Source organism: Cannabis sativa, chromosome 7 (genome assembly GCF_029168945.1).
Source record: "Cannabis sativa cultivar Pink pepper isolate KNU-18-1 chromosome 7, ASM2916894v1, whole genome shotgun sequence".
NCBI lineage: Eukaryota > Viridiplantae > Streptophyta > Magnoliopsida > Rosales > Cannabaceae > Cannabis > Cannabis sativa.
Window position 1 is genome coordinate 2,896,895 of NC_083607.1, and position 12,384 is coordinate 2,909,278.

Consider the following 12,384-nt stretch of genomic DNA (forward strand, 5'->3'; position numbering starts at 1 on the left):
TACAAAGCCCCTTCACAATCCTCAATTCAATTATCTCAGGGACAAGTTAACACTCACTGCCAATGAGTGTAACTTGAGGGGGGATGTTAGAGATAACAAACTCAGTTAGTTAATGTCAGTTAATTCTGTTATTTGCTTTCTGTTAAGGGGTTAGTTAGTTGGTAAAGTGTGTGTCCTTTGTACTCTTTCTGTTACACTGTTTGTAACCATATTCATGTATAAATACCAGCATCTCTCTCTGTTTCAAACAGAGCTTCAATTCACATTCCATCTTCCATCTCTCTCTCTCTCATTTTCATAACAAAGTCTTTAGACTTTCTTCTAAACCATAATATAAGGTCCATAATATAATTAATATAATTTATTAATTAATGCTTCGTTCTCATTACCATTACATATAGCTAATACTTAATTTGCTCAAATAAAAAGCTCATAATTAATTAATAAGTATTTATTTATATTATCTCGAAGACACACATCTCATTTCTCATAAATCCATTTGGAAAGTATGGAGACTAAGTCTATATCATAACCAAATCAACTAATCATATAACTACCAAGTCATCATCTCCATACTACACAAATATTTTAAATAAAATAATAATAATTAGAAAAAAATCATATGGATGTATACTATTGTTTCCTCTTAGAATTAATTACAATAACAAACTAATTAATTAATTAACATGTCTTTTTCATCTAACAAGGTCTTTTTCGACGTCTCACCTAATTATCAATGGGCGTCTCTTAATTATTAATAACTTATGTCAAAATGAAAACTTGTTAGCAAATGAAATGCTTATATGTTACTAAACAAGAGTTTCATTATTTATTGTTAACTTTGAAATATACATACATATAAATATAATATTCTTTTTCATTTATATAGTGATTTAATGATAAACTTGCCAATTTCACACGTGTGATTTCCTCTTCATAACTTTTCTTTCCTCCACTTTATATCTCTCATGTGCCCTAGCTTTCACAAACCTCACCCCACTACTACTACTATTAATCTATATTTTAAGCTATAACACTATATGATGTCTTATGCTAGAAAATATTTGATGTAATACTATATGATGTCTTATGCAGGGTTGGGATGGTAATTATACCTTCCCGTCCCGAATAGGGCGGGAGCAGGGGTCGAATTTCGGGGGCAGAGTGGGTATAGATTTAAATGTTCATACTGAGTCAGGATTGGAGTGGAACGGCAGAATAGATACCATCCCGAACCCGTCCTGATATGATATATATTTAAGTTTTAAAATCATGACTAGTACAATTAAAAAAACTTCATGTTTTAAGCTTTTTAATGATTATATTAATGAGACATTAATTTTTATGAAAATACTTGCGGTAATACATATTAATAATCACACTTAACAACTTTTTAAAAAATGATATTTAACCACTTATTTTACGATTACTAATTTTGTATTTATTAACTCTATTTACTCAGGCCTGACCTTGAGCATAGGCAGGCTAGGCTTGTGCTTAGGGCCCACGTCCACCTAATTTAGGGCCCAAAAAAATTTCTCCTTTTAATATTATACATTTTATACTGATTTTAAAAATTAAAATACCACATTATTTCTAGAGTAAATACTATTTTGGACCCTATGTTTTGCAAAAATTATGAATTGGACCTTCTGTTTTGTTAAATAACAAAATAGACCCTGTATTTTGTAAAATGGTACAAATGGGACCCTGAATTGATTTTTTGTTAAAATAAAATTTAATTATAATCCGATCTAAAAGTGTTATGACAAAATCATTTACATTTTCTTTATTTGTTCGTATTATGAATTGTTTTTAAGTTGATTATATTAAAAAAAAAAAAGTTGTCAAAAATTAAGCTCAAGGTCTTATTTTTACTATTTTAGAAAATACAAGGTCCATTTTGTCATTTAACAAAACACAGGGTCCAATCGGTAACTTTTGCAAAACACAGGGTCCAAAATAGTATACCCTTATTTCTAAATAAGGGCCAAAAAATATTTTTTTTATGACCCACTATATTTTAAAGTCGATCCTGCATTTACTATCACACTATTTATGTGAGTATCATTTATGATGATTTTTTTTTTAATTCTCTTTGAGTATCATTTTTTTTCAAAAATATATATAGAAAAGCATCTCTGATAGAGTGTTAAATAGGTGGTATATTGTTATTTTTTTTTTAGCATATTTTAATAAAAAGTTTCTCTAATAATGTGCTTTAAGTCTTTCAGCTAGTGATCATGTTTTCTCATTATGCTGGAAGCAATTTTGGGGTTTAAAAATACCCATGAAAATTTTACATTTTGTGTGGAGGGGTTTCCATGAAATCTTGCCTACACGTAACGGGTTGAACAAAAGAAATATAGCCTCTAACAATTCATGTGACCTACAGGGCCGTCTCAAGGTGTTGAGAGGCCTAAGGCGAATTTTGAAATGAGGCTTTTTTTTTTACAAAAATTTAAAATAAATATTATTTAAATTTTGACACAATATCGATTTTAACTATTTTATCTCCATGTAACAAATAATTTTTCTTGCCACGTAAATTAACTCGATGATGTAATATTTAATTATTAATAACATCTCTATTAGAGTACTATATATTTTGGTACTTTTGTTAAAAATATAATAAAAAAAAAATAGTATATCAAAAATTATTTTAATTTTTTGTCACTAGTTTGTATCTTGAAATGCTACTGTACTTTATATATTAGAGTAATTTCATAAAAAAAAAAATATACTAAATATAATATTGGGACTTTTTTATTTTTACACTTTAAAATAGTTTTTTTTTTGTTGCATTTTACGAAATTCTACATAGAAACCCTTATTGCAACTAGCATTGCAACTAGCGCTGCAACCACTTTAGAAACCTAAATCGTAAATTTGAAAAAAAAAAATAAAAAAATAGTATATGGAGTAATTTCCCTTTAATATTTTCTCTAATTTTTGTACCAGTGTGTACCTTAAAATACTATTGCACATTATATATTAAAGTAATTTCATAAAAAAATATACAAAATATAATATTTGGTCCAAAATATTATATTCTTATTTTAAAGAAATAAATAAATAAAATAAACCTTACAAATTTAAACTAATTCTTCACTATGTATTTGTTCTTATATGGATGTATTATGTAATATACAAAAAAATTTAAAATAACCAAAATTGGACTCAGCAATGAATCGAACCCAGGACCTCATCAATCTCTACAAATTTATGCTTCCATGCTTTCCACTTGTGCTACAGCTTTCTCTAGATATATGTTGAACTAAAAGAGATATATACTCTTTTGTGTGTATATATATCAATTTAATTTTTCGGGGGCCTCCAAAATTGTAACGCCCCGATTTCCCGAGACGTCACACTAGCTAGTCCGTTTAAAATCATTTAAGATAAAGACAATAAAAGACTTCTTTAATGAAAAATAACTAAGCATGAGATCTCATTATTTTTAAAACAAAACATTTATTTATTCATAACCTTAAAATATAAAGCTTTACAAAAACTATTTGAATCATAATCTTAAATGAAATATTTTTAAACCAAAACATCGTGACAATCCCCTAACATGTAATCCACGCCTCGAGCTCGCCACCCTCACTATATAGTTTTGCCTTTACCTGCACACAGAGTACCCGTGAGCTAACGCCCAGTAAGAAGAGCTATGTAGGACATAACCCCCCCCCCAACCAGATAACATAGTCATAAGTATAACAATATCACAACATCAAATCAATTCATACCATACTTGCATACATATACCAACATATCATATCACATACTATTCTCAAATACAATATAACATCATATCACAATGTAATCTTAATGCATGCTATACTCACACACATAACACATAGTATTTTATCGCACATTGTCCTCACATACGATAATCTACTCCCACTCATGTTGATCAGACATGAAGTGTAACTTGCCCTGCCTTGTGCTGTTCTCACACTCGGCATCCAATAGGGCAATCCCTTATCACAAGTTGTACTCACCCATGATAGGATAACCTACAAGTAAACCCATACAAGCAGCCAAAAATATATCCTGCAGTGCTATGCTGACACCAGCAGTAGAAAACCTATCCTATAAGTGCTATCCTCACACAAACAGTCAAAAGCCTTATCACTATCACACACTAATAACATTAGCATAAAACAACAATCTACCATAGAATAAAACATGTAAATACAAACCCATAATACAGTTGTATGTTTCAACATACACCCTGTGCACAGATGTCCACTCTTCTTACCTCAGTTGTTAAGAACACCTTCTTGCTACTCCAAGCACCTGAATAAATTTTCTTGTTGAGGACAAGATCCTCAAATCCCACTGCTTAAGACTTGTTATCTCGTCACTACTACATATAACAACACATGGTTCAAGGCCCTAACATTAAAATTCGTACTCTTACAGTACAGCAGAAAGATCACTATTTTTGACCAACAAATATACTAATTCAGTGAAAGTTGTCTTCATAAAAATTATAGAAAATTTCATTATCTTTCCAATGATATAAAGATCATTAAAAATGGATTAAAACTGAGGGACTTATGATTGTTTTACTGAAACTATTTCTGAGAAAGAATATGGAGTAACGAATTACACAACTTAGCAAAAATACAAACTTTTGACATTGAATAGTTCAGAACTAGAAGATAACGTCTTCATCAAAGTTTTAGGAAATTAAATTCCCTTTCCAATGATACCAAAATCTTTGAAATTGGAATTATATTCAAAGAGATATCACAATTTTACCAAAACAGTTTTGCAAGAACAAGATTCAAGAAACGAATCACATGATATTGAATTAAACTAACTTTTTGACATAGTATGACTTCGAATTAACAAAAAGTTTCTTCATAAAACTTATGGGAAATCGAATAAGCTTTCCAACGATATAAAAATCTCTAAAAACGGATCAATATCAAGAGAGATATCATCACTTTACTGAAACTTGTTTTTCTGAAAACGAAAAAATATAATAGATCCGAACCCTAGATAACATTTAGCATTATTGAGCAAGAAAATATTTCATACCTCTTCACATATTTCTATTCGATGTCTCAAGCCCGCAAGCCTTGATTATAAATCCAAAACTTTAAGAATGAAGGTAGAAAATAAGAAGAATTGTGGAAGGTTTGAGAGGAGAACACATGAAGAAGAATGAGGCTTTGACTAATTGGTTTGGAGAGGAAAAATAAAACTATGATAGTTTAGGGTTTGATAAAAAGATTATGAGATATCGTATTCTGATAGGTTTAGGTTAACTAAAAATAATAATATATAATAAAATGCTAAAATATTATTAAATCAACAAATATCTAAATTTTTAAATTTTAAAAGTAAGCCCTTTATTTCGTAACTTTAGGCTCAGTTTTCACCTAGAAAAATTCCGAATTATGATATAGCTATTTCTACAAAATTTATATATCTTTGAATTATCTTTCCAACGCCACTGGAATCACCTCAATCGGAGCTCTAAAACTCTAGATATGATCATTTTAGTAAAACAGTTTTTAATCCTGCGAATTTATCAAAACCTACGAATTTTTGTGACATTAATTCCATTATAATGTTATTTAATGCACTTCATACAATAGATTAAACCCACTAAATAATCTATAAAACTCTAATAGACTTTCATATTGGGCTTTAATTGAGTAATTATCCTAATTCGTAAAAACACCATAATTTTACCTTGACACTTACTATAATTTCAACTATGTTTAGAAATCTATCAATACTATTCTAAGCAATAGTCTCTATTCACTATTAGTAGAAATAAATGAATATTTATTCTCACACAAATTGTATAACAAATAAAATTTAAAATATATGTATATTTTTACCGGGTATTACAAAAATAGTGGGGCCTGGGGCGTATGCCCCGGCCGCCCCACCCTCTGGCCGGCCCTGGTGACCTATGTAGTTTTGGAGGAGAGTCTAATGCTCATGCTATTTTTTGGTGTCCCACTTTGCACAAGAAATTTAGAAACTCCAAGATTTTAAATTTCTACATGAAGTGAGAGAGGTAATTAATTTTAAAAATGTGATACTATATGCTTCTGAGGTGGTAGAAAGGGAATTGTTTTAAAAAAAATATTATTAGTGCTTGGACCATATGGACGGAGAGAAATAAAATTACTCATGGTTAACAATCAAGATAACCACAACAGATTGTTAATTGGGTTGACAGTTATTATGAAATTATTGTATCTGCTCGTGATGGAGCCAAGCACAGTAGCCTTACTCTTCAAAGAAATAGGATTAATAGCTCGAAAATTCTACCTAGACTTCCTCAAGAAGAACAGAGCCACACAATACTTATGGTTGATGCATCAATATTGAATAATTCAAGTTCAGTAGGCTTAGGGGCTATTATATTTTCAGAAGATTAAATGGTGATTGTGTTTTCTACTTATATCTTTTCATTGTGGTATTTTTTTAGTTTTATTGTGTTTTCAGGTCGTATTTCTGTTTTACAAGCCAAGACCTTGGCACTTTTGGTTGGACTTAATTGGGCTCTTCCATGCGAAATCCCAATGAAAGAGGTTTGATTCGTTGTCTCTGGTCACAGCTGTAAACAAAGGAAGGGTCTTCTTTAATGAGCTGGGTGTGCTACTTGAGGATGTTATAGTTTTATTGTCTAAACTTCGGGGGCACTTTTGTCCCATGTGGCTCGGGATGCAAATTCTGCTGCACATTGTTTGGTAAAACATGTTCTTCGGTTAGACGATGAGCTATATCTTGGTTCGAGGAAGTGTCGCCGCTAATTGTAGATTGCTACTTTGTTAATTATGTGTGATTTTAATCACCACATAAAAAAAAGTGTGTATCAAATTTGTATATATACATATATTATTACTCATATAGAAATTGGGGTAGATTTTTTAAAACAAAATAAATTAATAAAATAAAATTGACTTCTCACTCAAAATTCTCAATAATAATATAATATATATTTTTTTTTTTGGTTATGACAGTAATATAGTCACTTTTTTTTACTAATTTTTTTCTACTACATATGTATGGTAGGTTTTTTTGAAAAGGAAAGCTAGTGATTACTAAACTATTACAATAAGTGTTATTCGATAGCTAAGTAATTGGGTGTGAGTGTAGTGTGAGAGAGGATAAGTTAAAGTAGTGCTAATTATAATCTCTTATTATAGTGTTTTAGTAAATTTTTGCGCCTAAAATTACACGCCAAAATATTTTTTTATTTCAATTTTTGTAAATTTTTGAATAATTTACAATACTAAAAATAGAATTTCTAATATTTAAGTTTATCATATTTGTTCAAAAAACTTTAAATTTATTTTTGATACGGTAAATTTTTCAAAAATTAACAAAGATGATGTTGTGATAGTTGGTTATTATTTTCTTATTACTAATCAAATTAAAAAAAAAACATATAAATTTTGGTGATAATTTTTTAAAAGAACTAATTCGACATTTGGTAACTGACTATTTTTTTTAAAAGAAAAAATTGACATAGTAGTAACAGGGTACCTTATCCATTTTTAAGAAATAAAATATGAAAAAAGACCTCATACAAATATTAAAATTCATAAAAAATGTACAAAGTTAATCTTAAAATTCTTAAAATTGCCAATACGTTTTTTCTAAAAATATACTACTTTAAGTGTTACTTTCCGAAACTACCAAATTATGTAACCTGATTCAAATTTTTGAAAGAGGAAATTAGATATAATATGTTTTTTTTTAATAAATAAAAAAAATAATAAAGTGATAAATATGGGATTTTTAGATTTATAATGCATTTTTATAGCTTTTTTTTTTCTTTACATTTTTCATTTTTGTTTTTTGGTTCTTTTAGAAATTAGTATTGGTAACTGGTTACTATCAACAATTTTTAAATAATTAGTCACCTATGATGAATTAGTTCTTCTAAAATATGATGAGGTGGTAACCAATTTCCATCATATCACTAACTAAATAAAAAGAAGAAATTGATACTAGTTACGAGTTACTACTATATGGCTAAAAGAAATCCATGAAAAAGTTAAAAGTAAAAAGAATAATATTTTTGTGGCATTTCTATCCATATAAAACCTCAATTTTTTCAATTGAAATAAATGGTAAATTTGAAAATATTAGGGGCCTGTGATATTTTTGTAATAGGCGGCAAAAATATCCTATAATAAAGATCCCTCAAGACATAATAGTTGAGAATCCCACAAAGTACAAGCCCAACTCTAAAATCATGAATATGTGTTTTGACTCAGTTTCCAACCAAAGTTGAGACTGAAATATTAGAGGAAAAGAGAAAATTACACTCTATATTTTTTTTATATTGTCCTCTTTTATTTTTACTCTCTTTTTTAAAGTCTATTATTTTTACCTCTTTTTTTTAAACATTGTACCAATTTTGCCCTTGTCACTTCAAAATACTCTCCATGTAACTCTCTTATGTCAAGATATTTTGGGTACAATACATATAAAAAGAGGTATGTTTCAATTAAATATAAAATTAGAGATAAATTTGATTAATTGATTAATAAAAATGGTATTTCTCAACTTACCCCAAAGGAAAATGGAAAAGCATCTTTAACCCTAGAATAATAAGAATAGAAAAAGATAAGAAAAATAGAAAAAAAAAAATTAAAAAATCGTGTTATGAAAATTACCAAACATGAAAATTTATATTTTTCTTATATTCTATTTTTTTTCCTGAATTTTCCTTATATTTTTCTTTGCAATTCATTTTCCAAATATAAAATAATTTATATTCAAATTTATTTATTTTTTTCATTGTAACTAGCTAACCCTTATGATATAACTAGTTACCTTATATATAGATATCTTATAAACTTGTGTGCCTTAAAAATTACAAAAATAAAATTGCAGGAATTCAAATTTTTTATAAAATTAAAACCCAAACGGAAAACAATACAATTGCTATAGCTATAATGAGCTTACAACTCATTAAGAGACAAACATTATAGCCAAAATCAAAGTAGAAATACTTGGTACATTTGAAAGGCAATACTCAAAAGAAAAATACACATTTATATATATAGGAACTTTCATTAGTTGACTTTCCTACAATTGGTCCTAATTTGACCTTGAGAGCCAGTAAGAGGGCTTATATTTCCCATCTTCACCATAGCCGCGGCGAAATCAGATTTGAAAGTGGCCGCGTTGCTATTATAAGTGTTGACTTGGGAATTCGTTGACCCGCCACTAAAGAGTTGCTGATCAGAGTGAAGCAACCCTTTATTGGCAACCAAGTTCTTAAAATAGGCATTGTCAAAAGTGTTGGGGGTTGTGACATCGAGCGGTGACAAAGTATTGTCACCGCCAGAATTAGGGCAATTTGCTTTTGTTGAGGTAGCGAACGATGAATCTATGTTGGCTTCGTTGTAAAGTCGTGCCCTAAAAGTTGTGCACCTTGCTTGACCTATTGTATGGGAACCTAAGTAGAAAAAAGAAAAAGGATTAATTATACCAAAATATAATTAAAGGTCTTAATTGGGTTTAGAGATTAATTAATGATTATGTACCTGAGAGAGCTACCAAATCTTTAGTAGATAAACCTTTGTTAGAGAAAGAAGAAATAAGAGCCGTTAGATTCAAAGTAGGGGCAGGAATGTCTGAGTTGGCAGTGCTTTGACTTGCTGTTGTTGAGTCTCTTCTACCCAATGCCACCGTCCAACTGGGCCCACCCAACTAATAATACACAATCCCAAAATATATAAATTTCCTAAAATAAATCAATTATTTAACTCTAAATAAAAATATTATTATTATCTTATAAATTATAAATAGCCACAATCAAAGTCAATATCGGATACACTTTTGTTTATGGGGATGACTGGGACTCATTCCTAATGGGGGCGTAGATTCTCCATCTACATGGAGAATAGGATGGAGATAAAAGTCATTTGTTATCTCTAAATATTAAACGAGGTGGGGACGGGAATGACACTTCCCACTTCAACACGAATCATTTTAATAATATTAATGCACTCCAAAAGTATATAAATTTCTTAAAATAAATCAATTACTTAACTCAAAAAAATTATTATCTTATAAATTATAAATAGGCTACAGTCACGGTGAATGTTGTAGGGATGCACACTTTTTTTATGGGGATGGCTGCTCGGGAACCCACTCCTAATGGAGTAGAAATTCCCCGTCTATATGAAAAACGGGATGAGAATGGAGATTATTTATTATCCTAAATATTAAATGGAGCAGGAACAGGAATGAATTTCCTACCAGGAACCTCTGCTTAATAATAATACACAATAGAGCTGCACACGGATCGGGTTTTTGGGTGGTGAGGTTCGGGTTTTCGAATGTCATGTCTTGAAAATTACACAATCCAAAAATATATAAATTTCCTAAAACAAATCAATTATTTGAGTCCAAAAAACAAAATATTATCTTATAATTAAGGGCACAATCAACACTATTAATAATTAATAATAGGTCAAGATCGTACTATACTAATAAAATATCTCAAAAATTGGTTAGGCTTGATTTGAAGTACTTTAGTATTTGGTAGTTGATATAATTGTTAGATTAACCTAATCGTAATCTAATAGTCATGGAGATAATCAAAATATATTTCTTACAAAATGAAATCTATTATTTAAATATATAATAAATTTATTTTTACCGCAACAACAGAATCTCTAGCAGCAACAGCTAAGATGTCAGCACAAGAAACCACGCCAGGGCACGAAGCCTCGACTTTTGTCTTAATGTTGTCAACGACATCAAATCCCCTCACAGAATTAGCATTTGGCCCTGCGTTTTTCTCTCCGGTGAAACTCGATGTGTCGTCCAACAATATCGAACCATCACATCCCTGTTGTAATTATACAAACGACATGTAATTTCTTATTAGTATATATACTTATTTAATATAATTATACACAAAGAAATGAAAGTTAATAACAATGTTAAGAATTGTTGTTATTAATCTAAAAGAATATATAAAAGTGTGACAACTCTCATAGTAATTTCATTTTTTTTCTTATTTTTATTATGTTTAATATTTTAATTTAAAAAGGAACCTTTTCTATAAGCATCTTTTTGTGACAAAAGGACCTTTATTTGTAACGCGTTACCATTGGAGACTGAAGCTTAAAGTCAAATTATGTATAATGCTTTTCAATTTTACTTACTCCCCAAAACAAACTGAAAAGAAATAATAATAATAATAATAATAATAATAATAAATTTATAGTGATGGAGATTTTTCCTTGTATTATATTTCACGCATGTAATCCAAAATTCCCAATTATATATCAAGTCAAAGTTTCATGACTCTTTTTTATAACATACGATTATTCTAATAATAATAATAATAATAATAATAATAATAATTAATATTATTACTTTTTTCCGCTAGCAAGTAATTGAACAAGAAAAGTTCAAGGCAAAAAAGTATGCTAGAAAAACTAAAACTTAAAGCAATAATAAAGATTATTATATATTTATTAATTTATATATATAGTTGGTATAGAATAATGTATATATATAATATTCTAAAATTTTAGCTCCCAGGTATACATATAATCCAGGCATTATATACACATATTTTATATATATAATATATATAAATACTCTCTTCACAAATAATAACATATAATAATTAGATCTTAATATAACAACTCAAAATAATTAACAACATATATATATAGTAATCAAGTAGTAAAAACATTAATATTATAAGTAACACTTCACAAGATTATATATATATATATATGAATTAATTAATAATAACTTACATTAACAAAACAGTCATGGAAATGAAGACGAAGTAGTGAAGCTCCCATACGAGATTCCTTAGACACAGCACTTCTTACTTCTGCTCTAATGGTGGAAAGGACATTAGGGCATGAAGAAGAGTAGAAAGTCGATGATAGTTGACCTGAACCTATTCTCATCATCATCATAACAATCCAAAACAATAACACTAACTTAACACCCATGATTATATATATATATATATATATATATGTATGTGTTTGTGTTTTGATGAGGATATATTAGAGTAGCTAGGATTGTTGTGTATTTATAGTAGAGAAGTGTAGTGTGTTATTGGCCTTTGTTAACACTCTCGGTCAACTTTGTCACCCCAGTCAACTATTTATTAATTAATTGGTAAGAAATCATGTGTCTTTTTTTTTTTTTTTTTTTTTCTTTCTTGTCTTTTTGTTTGGGAATAATTAAAGAAATGTATGTGTCGTTTTGTTTGTGTAATATTGTTATCTGTGTAAAATTCTGAGGTGACATATATTGGAATATTGGAGAATGGTAATAATAATAGATTTAACAAGAGCATTGTTATTAGGTATTAGTAGTGTTTAGCACTTTCTCGACATGTCGCGT

The 12,384-nt window shown here is 29.0% G+C and overlaps 1 protein-coding gene across 1 annotated transcript; it reads right to left on the reverse strand.

The window, feature by feature from the left end:
• Positions 1 to 8,880: 8,880 nt before the first annotated feature.
• Positions 8,881 to 12,057, reverse strand: LOC115698241 (cationic peroxidase 1). The gene is made up of 4 exons (XM_030625442.2): positions 11,781 to 12,057; positions 10,664 to 10,855; positions 9,543 to 9,708; positions 8,881 to 9,454 (listed from the first exon to the last, which is right to left on the reverse strand). Exons 1-4 carry the CDS (start codon positions 11,982 to 11,984, stop codon positions 9,069 to 9,071), a joined length of 948 nt encoding a protein of 315 aa, XP_030481302.1. The 5' UTR covers positions 11,985 to 12,057; the 3' UTR covers positions 8,881 to 9,068.
• Between the last annotated feature and the right edge of the window lie 327 nt (positions 12,058 to 12,384).

Bases quoted from the DNA above. Each gene is read 5' to 3' on its own strand.
- LOC115698241 (XM_030625442.2), bottom strand. From the start codon at position 11,984: ATGGGTGTTAAGTTAGTGTTATTGTTTTGGATTGTTATGATGATGATG. The intron at 9,709-10,663 runs GTAAAAATAAAT...GTGTATTATTAG, and splicing joins CTAGAGATTCTGTTGTTGCG to TTGGGTGGGCCCAGTTGGAC. The intron at 9,455-9,542 runs GTACATAATCAT...TTTTCTACTTAG, and splicing joins AGATTTGGTAGCTCTCTCAG to GTTCCCATACAATAGGTCAA.